Source organism: Barbatula barbatula (genome assembly GCF_947034865.1).
Source record: "Barbatula barbatula genome assembly, chromosome: 3".
Classification (NCBI taxonomy): domain Eukaryota; kingdom Metazoa; phylum Chordata; class Actinopteri; order Cypriniformes; family Nemacheilidae; genus Barbatula; species Barbatula barbatula.
The window spans coordinates 30,262,115-30,280,298 of NC_136764.1; the positions used below are offsets into that span (position 1 = coordinate 30,262,115).

The 18,184-nt window shown below is 39.7% G+C and overlaps 1 protein-coding gene across 2 annotated transcripts; it reads right to left on the bottom strand.

Moving 5' to 3' along the window:
- Positions 1-206: 206 nt before the first annotated feature.
- rpe65a (retinoid isomerohydrolase RPE65 a) lies at positions 207-4,790 on the bottom strand. 2 transcript variants are annotated; one of them, XM_079451876.1, is made up of 14 exons: positions 4,620-4,790; positions 4,419-4,501; positions 4,146-4,296; positions 3,961-4,068; positions 3,715-3,856; positions 3,486-3,633; positions 3,310-3,391; positions 2,889-3,021; positions 1,973-2,112; positions 1,647-1,776; positions 1,270-1,384; positions 1,075-1,169; positions 889-1,000; positions 207-819 (listed from the first exon to the last, which is right to left on the bottom strand). In XM_079451876.1, exons 1-14 carry the CDS (start codon positions 4,628-4,630, stop codon positions 674-676), a joined length of 1,596 nt encoding a protein of 531 aa, XP_079308002.1. In that variant the 5' UTR covers positions 4,631-4,790; the 3' UTR covers positions 207-673. The 2 variants fall into 2 exon arrangements, 1 of the variants encoding a protein (XP_079308002.1); XR_013786365.1 differs by having other exon boundaries at positions 258-819; positions 1,990-2,112.
- Between the last annotated feature and the right edge of the window lie 13,394 nt (positions 4,791-18,184).

The following is an 18,184-nucleotide window of genomic DNA, read 5'->3' on the forward strand; positions in this document are numbered from 1 at the left end:
GAATATACCAAATCACCAGGCTTATGAGTACAGCTACCTTTTCTCTATTTTGCCGCAGGGGCAAGCTGCTCTGCTCACAATACTTTGCTGGTCTTCTGATTATTCCTTAAGGTTTCCTGCTGAATTTCTCTAAATAAACTGTTGTCTGATTCCTGACCATGAATGTATTTATTTCTATATGTATGAATGTCATAAGCATCTCTTTTGGTAATCATATTTAATTTGTTAGATCTGTTGAAAACACAGAACACAAATCTAGGTGAAGTAACATTTTATTTGAGTATACATTTCAACATTAACAATACCCACAAACTTAACGCAGTGCTTCATAATAACCCTGGCCCCAAGAGACGTAGAAGTGTCTCTGAAACTTGATCCGCTGGTTTATATTGGACTTTGCACACACTATTATTAATCGTTTACACACTATTTGAGCGTTAATTTTTTTTTTATTCTGAGCAGATTCTTCCTTTCCAGAGAAAATATCCTAATGCAGATAAAGTGTGCAAGAGTTCATTTCTCATGCATCATGTACAGTATGGCACTGTGTTAATGTTGCATTTCCAGAACGAAAATGATAAAGCTAGTCAACATGATCATTTTATTCTCTTCTCAATGTCATTATGCTGCATTAAAACATTTCTGGCTTGGGAACTTAGTGTGACTGGCCACTTTACGGTTTGTACATTCCGTGAAAAGTAACTGGTGAAATGACGTCAACTTCTGCCCTTGCAATCTCGGACAGGTCCTTGGCATTTAAGATCAGGCAATATGTTGGTCTCTGCGCTCCAGGTGCCACCACGATTGTCAAGATTACACCTGTAGAAAAACACGTTAAATGTCAAGCATGTGTTGTGTAATGCCTAAAATGACTTCAACCTCACCCACCATCGTCCTCATCCACCGCGTCAGGCGTCTGAATGAACAGCGGCTCAGAAGGGTACGAGTCTGGCTCCTGCCACACCCACGTCTCCTTGGTTTTCACGTTCAACTTGCAAATCTAGAAATCATCAGACAGTCCACAAAGCACATTCCTTTTCAGCAATTTAAAATATAATCTGTGACTGTTCATACCCTGTCAGGGATAAAGTGGTTCAGGCCGAGTCCATAGGCGTATGTGTAATTCCTTCCGTTATTCATTTTGTAGTTGATCTGAGGAAACTCGAAAGCTTTGAAATATAAAACAAATTGCCTGTTTTATAAAGGTGTGCATGAAGTTTTTGTTATGTCCGTCACCTATAACCATGTTTCTCAATGCGTAGTTTGTACCTTGGCGAGGACCAGAGAAAAGAACCTCTGGCTCGAGCCAAATGGTCCCGTCAGTGCGCATCGTGGCAGTAGCGGTAGTGTAGGGTAAAGAGATGAGGTTTTTGCCCTGTTCCTCCTGTGAGAAATGGCAAAAACAACAGACATTATATTCAAAACATCAGTTTTAATGCTAGAAAAATCAGATCTTGAGCATTCGTTCTGACAACATCCATGCAGAGTCTTGTGGAGGTGTCTGATCATGTTGGACCTAGAAAAATGCAAGCTCGTTGGCTGCAGATTAGATCTGTACAAATGTTCATTTGTACATCTTTATTTGTTTAGTCATTGTTTAACAAACAGAGCAATAATTTGGCGGCAGCTGATAGTAATTATTTTACCTTGTAGGGGTCCAGAGGAATGACGTATCGCCTCACTTCCGGTTGAGGGGCGATCATGGCATTCCTCTTCACCTCTTCCCAGTTGGCACGGAGGTTTGCCAGCCACAAATAATTGTAGACGAATTCAAATCTGTCGGAAAGAACAGCAGCAGAGTGAAAAGCAATTGTTGTCACAGACAAATAATAACAATGGAATAAAGGTTCAATTGAATGTATACTATAATTAATGCTTTTGAATGATGAGAGATGTTTGTCTATCGAATTCAAAGCAACGTGAAGCTTTTGTGTAATTCTTTCCACCAGTCAACCATTTAGCCTTTAGTTACCCTTTCCATGCACACACGTCAAAAACGATGAAGCCAGAGTCCTCGTAGCAGTTAATGTGATGAAAAAGACCCATCGCTGAGGTTCTGAATTTATAGTTAATGTATTCTCCTGGATGCTTCCTTGCGATATGAATCCACGTCTGTAGGAATTGACAGAAAAGTTCAAGTGTCACACACACATCTGACACATCAGGGCATTGAAGAATGATGTATAAACAGTGTTGTAGTAATGTGTCAGAAGTAATCCGATTACTTTATGAAGTAACAAGTGAAATAACATATCAATATTTGAGTTACTTTTTTAACTTTTTTAAGTTATGCTTACGCTTTGTTGCTAATACACGGGGAGTAATAAATTATGTTTCTTGTTCAGAAAGGAATTCCCAAGGGTGAGTTAATGACAATTTTGGATAATTTGAGAAATGTCAAATTAGGAATCGTACCTTATATTTGATAAAAAAAGAATGATAGACAAGTGCTGTGTGTTTGTTTGTACACGTATATTGATGTATTTTGTGCCACCCCAAAGTAACAGGTCAACCCTATGAATAAATTTCTCCAAGGATATAGGCTATATTCTTTTTTTTTACAAAACTCCATTTTGCCCTTTTCTCTCAAATGTAACTTTATTAAATGTTTTCAGTTGTACTTTTGCTCTAAAAAACTTATTTAGCATCGCATACAGAGCAAATGGTTAGGAAATATCTGAAATGTTTTTTTCCAAAAGAAAATGAAGGTGTTCAGTATGTTATAGGCTATGGGCTTTATTGTTGAATGCATTACAGTGCAACACTGAAAAACAGAAAAGTCATCAGTCGGGTAAGAAAAAAGTAACACAAAGTACTTTAAGTTACTTTCCACAATGCTTTTTTATGGATTCAAAAGTTCTCCACTGTTAAGTGAAAGAATGACATACCCCTTTTTCCTCATCAGAATCGAAGCAGTCCATATAGTTGGATCCTCGAATACTCCAGGCACTCAAGAATTTTAAGAGGTCGATTTTAACAGGTGTCTCCACGAAGACAAAGTAGTTCTCTGTCATCCCAAAGCTAGACAGAGAAAAAGAGTTTCGGTCACAGACATGTTACCAAAAGCGTTCCACTTAATTTTATAAGAGCTGAACTGACAAAGACATGTAAAATCTTATCATTCAGATGTCAGGGTAGGGATTATTACTTGTTATTTACTGTATGAAGAGTTAAACACTAACAGGAAGACTTCAATGTCATGAAAGTTTGCTAAACATGAACGTGAATTCGAAATCAGGGAGACTCTAACATCAGGATACTAGAAGGATATGACCTTAAAAGTGTTTTGATCAATTCAGTGCTGCTTACCTGTGCACATAGGACGGCTTAAACCGTTCAGCACTTGGGAACTGCACCACGACCTTCGATTTTTCAATCGGGTCAGATTTGTCTGAAAGATTTGTCTGATTTCAGTTAATCCAAATGAAGTGTTGCATTAGTTCGAAAGATCACCAGACCCATTACATGATTGCGTGATCACTTACCTTTCTGGGTTGGCGGGATTTTTACGATATTATAGGCAAGCGTGGCTCCTTTCCCCATGCAGTTTCCAATGTTATACACTGTGCCATCTCTTTCAATATGGGGGTGGGCTGTTATTCCATTTATATTGACATAGTCACACATGTCAACCTTTTGGTGGGATATAGCAAAATTCCTTCACAAACAGCTTTTTAGGGTAACACGAAGCGAGATGACTAATACTCATATTACCTTTTTCAAGGTTTCCAAAGTGTTCACATTTACTTTGGTGATGTAATTGGTTTCTGTGACTGCATAAAAATCCTCTCCGATAGGGTAAACGTTCACCAGACAGTTGTCTGTGACCTCAACACCCTTGAAGTACGAGAAGAACCTGTCAAATTCAACAATCATCACAAATGGTGAGACAGATTAATACAATAAATGCTGAACCTCATAGTTTTCAACAATTGTTTGTGTAAATGCAGTCGGGGGCACCTGGAGAAGATATTCTTGCAGGGATCTGGGTAGGCACAGGTGCCGAACTCAGTAATTACCACACGTTTCTCTGTCATAGCTCGCACGTAAGCGTCCGTCTTGATATACCTGTTACAAAACAAATGTCACCGATGATGATTTTTTTACATGCTGGATGGAAAGTGACACAAGATTATTAGACATACTTGCGGACGTATGTGACCTGTCCGTTGCTGAAATCAAACTTGTGCATGAGGGCCTGGCCATCAAAAAGATGATAGAAAGGCTCAGAGCCCACCTCAAATAAACCGGGACCCAGACGCAGGAGACTCCCTTTTATAAACGAGGGAATGCGACCTAAAAGAAAAATAATTTGTTTCTCAGCGCCTTATGGATGTTAGCACATGTATTGTGACACTAATGAAACTAATCTTGAGCTTCATTTCGGTCCACATCAAAACTACATGATGAAATATTACCAGTGACTGTGGCTGGCAGAGGTTCGTTCAGCTCTTCCACGGTCTCAAAGATCTTTTTATAGCCTCCGGCAGGATGTTCGTAACTGAAGAAAAAAATCATTTTCAATACAAGGAATAGCAACTCAATAGAGCACCAGAAGTTTTTGCAAATGGAATGTTTAAATTCAAGAAATGTCTTTCGGCCACAAATAAGTCACTCACCGGCTGACCATGATTGTTCCCTGGGCAGCAAACTCGGTCACACAAGTGCTTCTTGTCAGTTTGTGGGGCAGAGCTGTCCATGTTCATGGGTTTTTATACATCAACCCCCCAATACCAGCTAACTTTAATCTTTGTAACAGGCCATGGCAATCTGTGCTTCACAACAGTCCCATTGTGCTGAAAGCTGTCATGCCTTCAAATAGGATTTACTTTTCACGATTTGAGGCTTTCACACAGTTAAACTGTGATGCAATGGAGTACACAAAATATGTGATTGTGAACACATGAATGAGTTGAAATCACCAGACAAACAACTTTGTTGTACACTTTCATTCAAGACACTCATTCATTCAGTACACTCTGCTCCTGACCTACAAGACCACCACTTGTCCGGCACCCCCATCTCTTCATTCGCTAATGCAGACTTACAGTATCCATTAAAGCGTCTGTTAAATGACTAAATATAAATGTAAAATGACCATCCTATGAGAGGAAAGTTTGCTAAACTGCATCCAGTACCTCATAAAACAGCATTCTTCATTTTGTTTTCATGACATAAAAACTCATTTGTTTAACCGATTACCAAATAAAGTAATGAAATAAAATTGCAATGCCTTAAACACACGTACATCTGACCCATGGAACAGTGACTCTTCAATTCTTCTATTAAAGGTCAAAAGGACAATGATTTTCTATTATTTGTAACGGGTCAAATAACCTGCTTTTACACAGTGTAACACAAACAGTCTGTTAATAATCCTTATCAAAGAAGATCACTTATCAAAATAAATCAGTGAAAGTGTTTTTTGTGTAATTCAAACGTGTTATTGCAGCCGTGTACTGAAACAATCATCACATTGTTCTTTAAGTCTCCTGGGAAAGTAGACTGAATGCTGAGGCTCTACCTTACATACCTCATGGTGACTGCAGTATCACGTGTAATAGTCCAGATATTCAATGTGGTGTGATTGAGTTACATGTGACTGTTCATGTTTGTGCATTAGTAAGCTTAATGTTGAACTTTGTTGCCAGATAAGTATACTCTTGGACCACATCCAAATTTGCCATATCTTCATAGAGAAAAAAAACAGCTAGTTGCTATGGTTACTACTGTGTCAATCATCACAAATGCGGACACATGTGCTGCGTCCCAATTTGCCTACTTATACTTTGCACTATAAGTATGTACTGTTTTTGTAATGGAAAAGTGTATACATTTTAGTGTGTAGCAAAAAACAATTCACGCACTGGAACATACTAACAGGAGACGGAAGTGTGCGCTTTTGCCTAGACAACATTGTGGCCATTAACGGTCACACACATCAAAATACAGCTCTTCTTTCTAGCAAGGTATTTATTCATTCATTATTGCAAATGTAATGTTTACTGTATACTTACGTTTATTAGTGTAGTGACGCATCAGTTATATGATTTATAAATGCAGTGGAGCGGTGAGTTATGGGTAATATCAGCCATTAGAGTGTGCATCGTTTGGCACTTCAAATTCCTACCAGAAGTAGTAGACCATCCAGAAATCTTTGGAATACTCTTTTCAACATACTACGCTTTGGGAAATACCAATATTACTTTCGAATACTTTCTCGCATTTTATGGGGGTTGTCATTCCCGAAAGTTTGCAGTTTGCACGTGTTTGCTTGATTCTGTTGTTTTTTAATAATAATCATTATTAAACCGGAAAGCTATGTTATGCTCTAAGCTGTTCCTATGGCTGCAGTCATTTATGTTTACTTTCTAATAAGGGAGAGCAATCTGTTGTTTTCAAGTTGGTAATATATGATTCCTCTTCAACTTTAAGCATTCTTTACAAGAACATTATAATTTCATATCTGTGCCATTCGTACCTAATTTGATACATTTTGGACTATGGCTCTTTGACCTATGACATATTTACACGACAGTACATTGTCATCAGTAAAAACATAATTGAGTTATGAGAAATGAATTTATTAATACTTGAAAAACGGATATCCCTCTTAAGTTTTTATTCGATTCACTTCTGAAATTTGACCGTGGCATCATGGGATAGAGAAGTGTCCATCCGATGTACACTCCCAAATCTTGGCGGAAGCAGTAGACCAGTAGAGGTATTTCTCGCATACTGAGGATTCAGATATACTACTCGTGATTCGTAATGAGTTTCACCTACTATGGAAGTAGCCGATTTCGGACGCAGGGTAGGCCTATGTGTTCATTTAATACTTTATTTAAGTCGTAGTCTGTGTTTACGAAGTTACTCGACAAATGTGCTCTAAGGCATATGTTCATTTAGGAACAAATTAAAAGGTAGTTCTGGTGCGCTGTCTGTGTCACAGAGATCTATGAGTTGCCGTACAAGCCAAATTTCATTCTAGCACACTCACGCACACACATTCTCCTTTCACACACATACATTTTTCCTCTCACACTCACACATTCTCCTTTGCATTCACATACATACATTTTTAATCACACACACACACTCACATTCTTTTTTTGCATTAACATACAAACAGTTTTTACTCTCACACACTCATATTCTCCTTTTGCATTCATATAAATTTCCACTTTCTTGCATGCCTACACATATGTATGGACTTTTTGTGGGGTGGGGGTATCCATTACTTCCTCTGTAAGGGCTCTAAAACCATTTGGTCCCTTATTTAATGCCCTTGTGTCTTCTGTCTTGTGCTGGTTCATTCTGGTTGTGTGGTGAGTCCATGTGTCTAGTCTAGTCTAGTCTAGTCTAGTCATTTTGTATTGTATTTAAGTGTCTCCTGGTCAAGTTTAGTTTAGTCATTCCATGTTCCTGTGTTATTGTCATGTTTTGTTCTGTTACCCCCACGTGGGTCTTTGTTTTGTATTTATTTATTAAATATCTGTTAAACCCACTGTCTGCACCTGGGTCCTCTGTCTGTGTCTCACCCACCGCGATCATGATAAAAACAGTTACAGCAGAGGTACTTGACTAAGATAGGTATAGGATAAAGATAGGTCTTTGTAAAACAATGTGAGCTTTTTGTGCTAACAATTAAAAATAAATTTTGTTCAGAGATTTTACACTTTAACACATGTGATATAAATTAAAGGACTTTCAGGATAAGGATGAGCACGTGTACCTAACTTTATCAAACACTGATTTTGACCCATTTAAAATAGCTGTCAGTTCACACTCTGACGTGAACGTAATGATCGCGTTCTGTTTCCATACCTTCAGTTTTCACTATACTCTCTCACACTTACACACATTCTTCTCTTACATACATATATACTTTGAATACGTTTATATGAAATATATAAATGTACGTCTTAAAATATATGAGCACGAAAGGAAAAAATATATGAATGTGAGCATTAAAATGTGTGAGTGTAAGAGTAGAAATGTAAATGTGCGAAAGGAGAATGTGAGTGTGTGAAAGGAAAAAAGTATAAATGTGAGCGTTAAAATGTGTGAGTGTGAGAGGAAAAATGTATGTGTGCGAAAGGAGAATGTGTGTGCGTGAGTGTGCTAGAATGAAATTTGGCTTGTACGGCCCCTCATAGAGATCAGAAGCTCTCCGTATTGCCGGAATGCACAGCTAGAATCTCTATGACTCCAAAAAATATATACCGTTTCCAAACCTGCTAAAATAAGAGCGTGATCATATAATGTAACGCTAACAAAAGGATCACAGAGAAGATTGATTCTGCGTTACTTGCGTTAAATATTTAACATCAGAAAAAATTCCCTGCATGCGTTAACATGATCATTTTGACAACTAATAAATATAATAAAAGGAAACACATGTTTGCCCCAGTCATATGTCTTAAAGGCAAGGTTATTTCTTTTTTTCCCCTGTTGTCACATGATTGAAGGCTTCTGTTGTTGCTGCACACCAGTGGAGGTCATTCAGGTTTCTGAACATTTCCAAACAGATTTACATAACAAGGAGCAAGCTAAACTTGTAAAGTTACCTCAGAGCTATGATGTAGAATAGGGGTCTCAGTTCTGAACATAACCTCAAAGTTGTAACCTGCAGGCACGAGGGTGAATTTTCATGACTGGAATGAATCCTTTTCTCAGGTCAGGAAGGAAGGGTGAGGACCTGGAGGAGGTGGAAGAGGAAAACACTGCAGGCCTGCTTTGGCTTAGATAAGAAAAAACACAATATCTAGCCCAACAATATAGTGACTGAATGTGTTCTCCTATATTTAGGATGTCAGGTTACTGTTAGCCTTATTAACATATATGCAGAAATGTAACAAGTCGAGAATGGAACACACATAAAGCTTGTAATCGAGACTTTCCGGACAAATACTGTAGCTGCCTATGTGACGGACACCTAGTGTTTAACAGTGTTCATAACATGAATGTTGATGTGCCTCGAAGATGAACTTCTTCTATGGCGTACGTTATTGTATGTGTGCTGTTCTTGTGAGCGCGTGCGGAGAGAGAGTGAGATTGTTCGCTCAAAGGGAGGAGATGACCGCTTTACTGCTGACTGTTATTTCATGTTAAAACACTCACTCATTGACATGTGTGTGAAGAGTGTGTTTAACTAAAGAGAAACATCATATAAACGACCCGTGGTCTTCTATTCTTCATCTGGGCAAACTTCAAAGTCTGAAAGACGTTACACCTCTCCATTCACATACTATCCGTCCTTAGTAGCATTTGAAAATAGAATGATTACGTCGACTACGAAAATACGTTGACGCGTCAGATGATTTACGTTATTTGGAGTAATGGCGGATTCTGCTCACGGGCATAGTGCAAATGACAAAATAACATGATCGTGGTCTGGTTTTATTGAATATGTTTAAGTGTAGGAAAACTTCAAACAGAGTTCGGACAAAATGGTGATGTATTTACTCTGTAACAAAATAATGGCCTACCACGGCAGCACGACTGCGATGCAAGAGCACCTCAAGAGATAACATCCGGTGACTCTCCGACGAGCCTTTGTTACGGTCAATGACTCATAATAGACATCACCCTAGAGCTGACGCTATCGGCTAGCACATATGCTAATAATATGGTGGCTAGGAAACGGGTCCGCTCGGTCCATTGATTCGCGCAGATGACATGTCAGCGCGGCGCGAGCTCTGTAAAAACTGTCTCATCCCACTTTTGGATTGTTTGGCTTCCCATATAAAAATGCTAATGTTAACCGCTAATGGTGTTACCTACGGTGGCAGTAAACTTCAACATTAGTCAGATGTAAATCTTACATCCACGGAAATTGATAACAGATAGTAAACAACACGTTTCCTCGTTAGACCTTCACTGTATACATTTTACATTTTGTCATGCTTTCTCGGTTCATACATTTCATAATAAAATACATTTACATTTATTAGACGCTTTTATCCAAAGCGACTTACAAGTAGTTTTTATACAGTGACACATTACTGCAGAGCAATCAGGGGTAAGGTGTCTTGCTCAAGGGCACTTCAGTCATGACCTGCTGGTACTGAGATTCCAACCCAACCTTCTGATCACAAGACCAACTCTCTAACCACTAGGCCACATAAATACGTAAAGTTACTCAAAATTTGTTACACAGTCCCCCAATATTTTTGTGCACTGTTCTTGTTGGGCATTATTTATGTTTGATTTGACTTGAAACTACATGTTGCCTCTCGGGATATTTTGCAGTGTATTAGGCAGGATATATATTTGAAGTAACGTCTTTGAACTATATGTTGTCTTTCAGGTATTTTTTGCACTGCATTAGGCAGTGTTTTTTTTTTACTTTGCTCCTCTAATATACATGTTGCCTTTCAGGCTGTTTTGCACTGTTCGGCAGTATCTTTGTTTGAATAAACTGAATTGAATTATGTTTTTAGAAAATGATTTAATAAAACATTTAAAGTTTAAAATACTAACGGTAGAAGCTGTACCTATTATTTTACTGGAAAGTTTACAAAATAATGAATATGGTAAAACAACAACAAGCTCGAGATTAATCGGAAAAGTAATTGGTAGATTAGTCAACTAATCGAAAAAATAATCGTTAGTTGCAACTTATTTCTCACATTTATAATATTTTGTTATGAAGAGAACAAAACGGATCGGTTTGACACATTTATTAGGAGTTTGAGTGCGAAGCACTGAAACCCTATTGTAATTGTATGTTTATTTTTTTTCTCGCAAAAACTGAACAGGCAGTCCAAACCATAAGGCTGACACCAAATTGGCCCATGGGGGGGCTACCGCAATGCCAAAAACGTTTATGCCCGTAAATCCAAAACCCCTCTTCAGGATCTCTGACTGCCGCATGCCGCACACCCAAGTGGTTCATATCATAGGAATCCTTGGCTCATGGCAAACAAAACATTTATCTCCGCTAATTAGAATTTTATGCAAAACCATACTTCTGCAAACTAGTCTTAGGTTTTTCACCTGATCGGTACAAAACCAACGAAGATTAATTGGGTCGCAAGAGGGTGCAAACAATTTGAAATTGGCGGAGCCCATAACACTACATTTTTGTGATAGTTGAGATATCTTTATAATGTGTGTAGACCCTCGCTCATAAGTTCACGCTAAAAAACACGGCATTTGGACACTAGGTGGCGCTATAACACTAAAATAGGCAACGCAGTCGCTTTCAAATCTAATACATCGTCTATTCTTGTTATAATTTTAAAGATTTGTGTTTTAAATTGTTACTTGCCGAGGGTGAAATTGATCCTTAAGTATATCCCATACAAAAATCATTGTTAAACGCATTATTATTTAGTAGATCATTCTGTATTACCAGCCTGCATACAGCCTGCTTACTGCTTGACTCACTGTTCTCATTATTACATAACTAATTTGATCTTCAGTCGGAATGCAGGGGTAAATGACATCAGGATGCGGCAGTCAGAGATCCTGAAGAGGGATTTCAGGAGTCTGATCGAGACAGTACCCAACACATCGCCCGCGGCGAGGATAATCGTATCGGGGCCGCTTTCTAACTACCGACGAGGGTATGAAAAGTTCAGGAACCATAGTCTGTGTTCCTCACAATCAACTGTTATTTATGTTTCTGCTTCCACATGTATAGAGACCTTATTTGTCCCCCGAATAATAAAAAAATTATAATAATTTTGGCAAAAGGCAGAGAAAAAATCTGATCGTGATTGTATTCAGGTTTATTGTAATAAACAACCAAAACCAATTCGTAAAGTTCGGCATTATGAATTGCATGAGCCACGTCCAGTTGGTTGAGGTGGTGGTGTCGCAACAATCTTTAGAGACTTTCTTACTGTAACTCAGAGAACAGAGCATAAATTTAAATAATTTGAAGTGCTTGCTTTAAACATGATTTTTCCAAACAAAAGTAAAAAACCATTGCTTTCTTTTACATTGGCTACTGTGTATAGACCCCCTGGTCCCTACACTGATTTTCTAAAAGAGTTTGCGGACTTCTTATCGGACCTATGGGTTCATGTTGATAAAATTAAGAGATTTCCACCCACAGCCACTAGATGGCGCATCTACGTCATTCATACAGCATGTTGAGGCTTTAGTTCATTTAAATGTATGCATTCAGTAGAGACTTCAACGTGTTTATATTACACGGTGACAAGATGGACCATTTGTAAAGTTTCAATCCAATCGGGGAATGGCCAATTTAAGTCTCTGTATATAGATAATATTATAATGTTAAGCATATAATATATTCATTTGAAGAGTCATTCCAGACTCTGGATTTTCTGTAAACATTATAAAACGCGGTTCAGCTTCCCATTTAATTAAAATATGACACCACACGCTTTTTTGATTACCAAAACAGCTGTTTAAGTTTGCCGTCTATTTTCTCCAGACTCTCTGGATACATAAAGATAATTTTATTATGCGACAATTATGTTCTGAATGATGCAGCCGCTCTGCATTTATAACAAGTGCGTGCATGACGAAGCGAATGTAGAAAGGATCCTTTTGGTCGGTGTCCTGTGACTGCGCACCCCATAACCCCCCCAAAAATAAATAGAATTTATGCAATTTTAGGCGAGTGATCCCCGTAAGGTGAAAAATATGAAAATCCGTATTCCCTGATAGATTAACATATAGAATTCAAGCGAATTCGTCATGATGTGATATGGCGCAAGTCACATCAACAACACAATAATGAGATCACAGTTGGTAAAATAGGTATGTATGTATATAATATAAATATATATACCCCCTTATTCTCCTTCACAATTCCTTCCTGGTGGAACATTCTTCCTAACTCGGTCCGGTCAACCACATCTCTCACAACCTTCAGAAAACTACTTAAAACCCTTCTCTTGTGTGAATACTTGACATGCAAATGAGAAAAATATATATACAGTTGTATGCAAAAGTTTGGGCACCCATTAGGAAAATCACTGAATCAGTTTGAATCCGAACAGAAGTTTGTCACTTGCTTAGCTTTTGAAGCTGCAACTTCATTTTAACATGTATTATACCTTATGGAAACAGAAACATCTCAGTAGTGAAATCATTTGTATTGGTCCAACAGAAACATTTTTATGTGCATTTAAACAAAAATAGGCATGTGCATAAATTTGGGCATCCCAAAGAAATAATTCTATTAGTATTTAGTAGAGCTGCTATAACAGCATGTAGACGCCTGAAGTCTGGCAGGTGGTATTTTGGCCCATTCCTACATACAAAACGCCTCCAGTTCAGTCAGGTTTCTTGGCTTCCGTGCGCAGACAGCCTGCTTCAAATCAATCCATACATTTTCAATGATGTTAAGGTCTTGGGACTGGGATGGCCATTCCTGAACCTTGTACTGCATGAATTCCTTGGTGGTTTTTGAACAGTGCTTAGGATCCTGCTGGAAAATCCAAACCCGCCGTAACTTCCACTTTGTGACCGACTCTTGAACATTCTTGTCAAGAATCAGCTGATACTTAGAGGAATTCATGTTGCCCTCAGCTTTAACAAGGTTTCCAGTATCTGTGCTAGCCATGCAGCCCCATAACAGTAGGCAATAAGTTCTTCTCATGGAATTCAGTGTGTTTTTTTTGCCCTGCATACCTCCTCTTGTTCTGACCATTGTCTGTGACCATTCTAATCATCCTTCGCCTGTGCCTGTCCTGTATTTGTTTCGGCCTACCATTCCATTTCTGCACTACATTTCTGAAGGTGGAAACGGACAGTCCAAACCTTCCAGATAGGATTTGAATGTGACTACTGTGGGAGCACATCTGATCTCTTCTGGAAGCTGGTTCCAGCTGCGGCTCGCATAATAGCTAAATGCAGACTCTCCTTGCTTAGAGTGAACCCTTGGTATTTCTAGCTGACGCAATCCTAATGACCTGAGCAACAAGAGGTGTGCAGGGTGGCGAACAGGACCACCTGTGCCTGCGCCTAGACACAAAGTATGCGTCCTTCAGGTTGATAACCACAAACCAATCCTGGTGTCGGACGGACTTCAGGATGTGCTTCTGCTTCAACAACGCAGGATGGGGCGCAGCCCCCCACCTTACTCAGGGACAAGTAAGTATGGGTTCTCACCCCTGAGACATTTCGGCCAGAGGGATGGGCTCTATTGCCCTCTTCTCCACAAGGGTAGCAACCTCGGCCCGAAGCACTGGAGCAATCTCGGCTCTGCTGAGGTAAGAGAATGTCCCTAAACTTCAGCGGGTTCCTGGCAAACCGGGTCTCCTGGCCAATTCCTTGGTTCCTGTATAACGACTGAGTCGCGCTTTCCCTTGTCTAACTGCTTCAACGCCTTAGCCTGTTGGATCTGCAGGATGGCCATGGTGTGAAGGACGGAGGCAGCTTGAACCGCCGCAGTGTAAGCCCTCAATATCAGTGATGGCAAGGACTAACAAGCTTCGGAAGGGAGCCTTGGTCGGTGTCTCCAGGTGGTGGTCTGTGGACACAAGTGCACTTGTGCCATGAGAGCACACTCTACCTGGGATACCGACATAGCCCATAGCTGCTCCACTGTCGAGGGAAGTCAGGGAGACCAAGCTCGTCTGCCGTGAGCGAGCAGCATTTCTATTGAGCAGCTTACCAACTACAAGTTCTCTATAAAGTGTGAGCCCATACCAAAGGTCACGGTAAAGCCCATCAAAAGCCTTTGACGGTGGTATACCGCAGACCTTAAAGACACTGAACAAGTGGAACAACTCACAGCCAGTGGTCTCAAGAAAATCAATAATACAGCTCTTCCTGGGAACCTGAAATTCTGGTGCTTTCAATCTGGCTCGTTTGCTGAAGAACCCTGCACTCAGCAAACGAGCGGCGCCTTGTAATGCCTTCTCATAAGGGCACTAAATCCCTTTCACACTCATTCTTCCCATTGCGGTCTGGTCAACCACATCTCTCACAACCTTCAAAAAACTACTTAAAACCAAATCTTCGGCAAATACTTTACAAAAACTTACACTTACCCTCTTCTTGTTGTTCTTTTTTTTTTAAACTAGTAACTTTGTATTAGCACCTATTGTACAATTGCTCTTTGTATGACATGTCGCTTAGTGCTCCCCAAACTTTGTAAGTTGCTTTGGATAAAAGCGTCTGCTAAATGACTAAATGTAAATGTAAACTGAGGGATTTCACCTTGCATCTTGCACAGTGTATAGGAGTACCATGGATGAAACAGCCACCGGGAGAATGGACAGTGTTCACCACAGCACCCGGGAGGAAGAAGCCGTGTTCGCCACAGCCCCTGGGAGAAACACAGTACCCGGGAGAACCAACCGTGTTCACCACAGCACCCGGGAGGAAAAAGCTGTGTTCACCCCAGCACCACGTACATTTAAATAAATCCACCCTTCGGGAAATCTTGATTTTGAGCTCTCCTTGTCGTGTGATCCTTCCACCCTGCAACATTACGTCATCACATGCTTGGCGGTGTGGAGGGGTGGCTTTGGGGCTGTAATGTATTCGAGAGAAAATTATAACTATGCAACCAGATGCGAAACCCGCTGAACAAACGACTTACTACAGCACCCCTAAGGAGAAATTACGTTTATTTTCTACTATAGATCACGATGAACTATCGAAAATCATTAGATCATCTAAATCGACTACATGCATGCTAGACCCTATACCTACAAATCTTCTGAAAGAGATGCTCCCAGAAATTATAGATCCTCTACTTAGCATTATTAACTCATCTCTGACATTAGGACATGTGCCTAAAGCATATAAGGTGGCTGTTATAAGGCCCCTTGTCAAAAAACCCCATCTGGACCCTGGAGAACTAGTTAACTATAGACCTATTTCGAATCTACCTTTCTTATCTAAAGTTCTGGAAAAAGTAGTCTCAACTCAAATATGTTCCTTCCTCCAAAGGAATGAGATTAATGAAGATTTCCAGTCTGGATTTAGAGCACATTACAGTACAGAGACTGCTCTGATTAGAGTTACAAATGATCTGTTTATGGCGTCCGACCGAGGTTGTATCTCCTTATTGGTGCTGCTAGATCTTAGTGCTGCATTCGACACCATTGACCACAGCATGCTCCTACATAGACTTGAAAATGATGTCGGTATTAAGGAAATAGCTTTGAAATGGCTTAGATCTTATTTATGCGACCGTTTCCAATATGTAAAAATAAACAATGAGGTATCACGCAAATCGCAAGTCCAGTACGGTGTACCACAGGGCTCAGTACTAGGGCCTATGCTCTTCGCATTATACATGTTACCCCTAGGAGATATAATAAAGCGACACGGAATAAGCTTTCACTGCTATGCTGATGATACGCAACTTTATATTTCCTCGAAGCCTCACGAAACACAGCAATTCCATCGAATAGTGGAATGCATTGTCGATATAAAAAAGTGGATGAGTAGCAATTTTTTATTACTGAACTCGGACAAAACTGAAGTGTTACTTATCGGACCGAAAACCGCCCTACGTAACAACCAAGAATACTGCTTAACTATTGATGGATGTTCCATAAAACCCTCATCTTCAGCTAAGAATCTTGGCTTTATATTCGATAGTACTCTGTCATTTGAGAACCAGGTCGCCAAAACCTGTAAGATTGCGTTTTTCCATCTTAAAAATATATCTAAATTACGTCATATGCTGTCATCATCAGATGCGGAGAAGCTTATACATGCCTTTATGACATCAAGACTAGATTACTGTAATGCACTATTAGGTGGTTGCCCTGCAGGCCTATTACAAAAACTCCAACTGGTCCAAAATGCGGCAGCTCGAGTTCTTACACGTACAAAAAAGTATGAGCATATTAGCCCGGTTCTGTCAACCTTGCACTGGTTACCTATAAAGCATCGCATAAATTTTAAAATCTTGCTTATTACCTATAAAGCCTTGCATGGTTTAGCTCCTCACTACTTGAGAGAACTTCTTACGTATTATAGTCCATCACGTGCACTACGCTCTCAGGCGTCAGGTCAGTTGGTAATACCTAGAATTTCAAAATCAAGTGCAGGCGGCAGATCCTTTTCCTATCTAGCGCCTAAACTTTGGAACAGTCTTCCCTGCAATGTCCGGGAGGCGGACACACTCTGTCAGTTTAAATCTAGACTAAAGACGCATCTTTTTAATCTTGCATACACTAGATTATCATAATATATGTATTTCAAAGATCTAGGCTGCACTAGTTAGATCAACCGGAACCAGGGACACTTCCAATAACAACTGATGCATTTGTTGCATCAAAGAGTGCAGAACAGTACTCTACTCTCAGCCAGTCTTGTCTCATTGTTCCAAGGTTACAAGAGCGGAGCGGGCAGGGCGCAATCCATTCCTAGACCTGACAAATGCTGGACGAAGGAAGTGACGTCCCTACAAAACTTCAGCCACTATTAGATTATTAATGATAATTTTAAATCTAATTTTTTTTTTATTTTCGCCTTGTTGTGCAAGCACTGTTGAGCTTGTGCAGAGGCTGCAGTTTTTGCCAGAGGGGAACTGGAATCCCCTGGTTAGGCCTGGTTTCCCTCCGAGGTTTTTTTTCTCCTCCAATGGAGTTTTGGGTTCCTCGCCACCGTTTGCATACTGTTTTGCACTGTTTTGCCTGGCCGGGGGGGCTGCTAGAATTTGGTAGTCTTATTTAATTAACACTGCATATAGGAATTTATTGTGTGTCTGATATTTGACCTGTGTTTTGAATTCCATAACCTTTTATGTTTTACTTATAGTCATTTTTTCTTGTACAGCTGCTTTGTAACAATGAAAATTGTAAAAAGCGCTATATAAATAAAGCTGACTTGACTTGACTAATGAGTTAAGTGCTCTGTAGTGTCCAAAGTGGGTCTAGAACCAGGGTCCTCCTGCTGAGAACACAACTTAACTACCTCGAGAACACTGATGACCCACGTGCACAGGAAGAAAGAACCAGGAGGCTGAAACTGTTGTAAGTTAGGCTCACTTTACTTGCCATTAAATTAAAACAAAGGGCAAAAACACAGTCCAACTAAAACAAAGGTGTCAAAAGCAAAAACTCAGGTATTCCATGCAAAGGGTAGGCTCAAGACTGAACAGGGAACAAAGCACTTGCCAAACTTAAATAGATAAACAACAGGCGATGCAAATTATAAGGAGCTGTGCTAAAAGAAAAAAACAGGACGAGTGTTTACTTTCTGTATATGATGATGTTTCTGATCATTGTTC

Bases quoted from the DNA above. Each gene is read 5' to 3' on its own strand.
- rpe65a (XM_079451876.1), bottom strand. The intron at 1,001-1,074 runs GTATGAACAGTC...GATGATTTCTAG, and splicing joins ACCACTTTATCCCTGACAGG to ATTTGCAAGTTGAACGTGAA. The intron at 820-888 runs GTGGGTGAGGTT...GTTTTTCTACAG, and splicing joins CGCGGTGGATGAGGACGATG to GTGTAATCTTGACAATCGTG.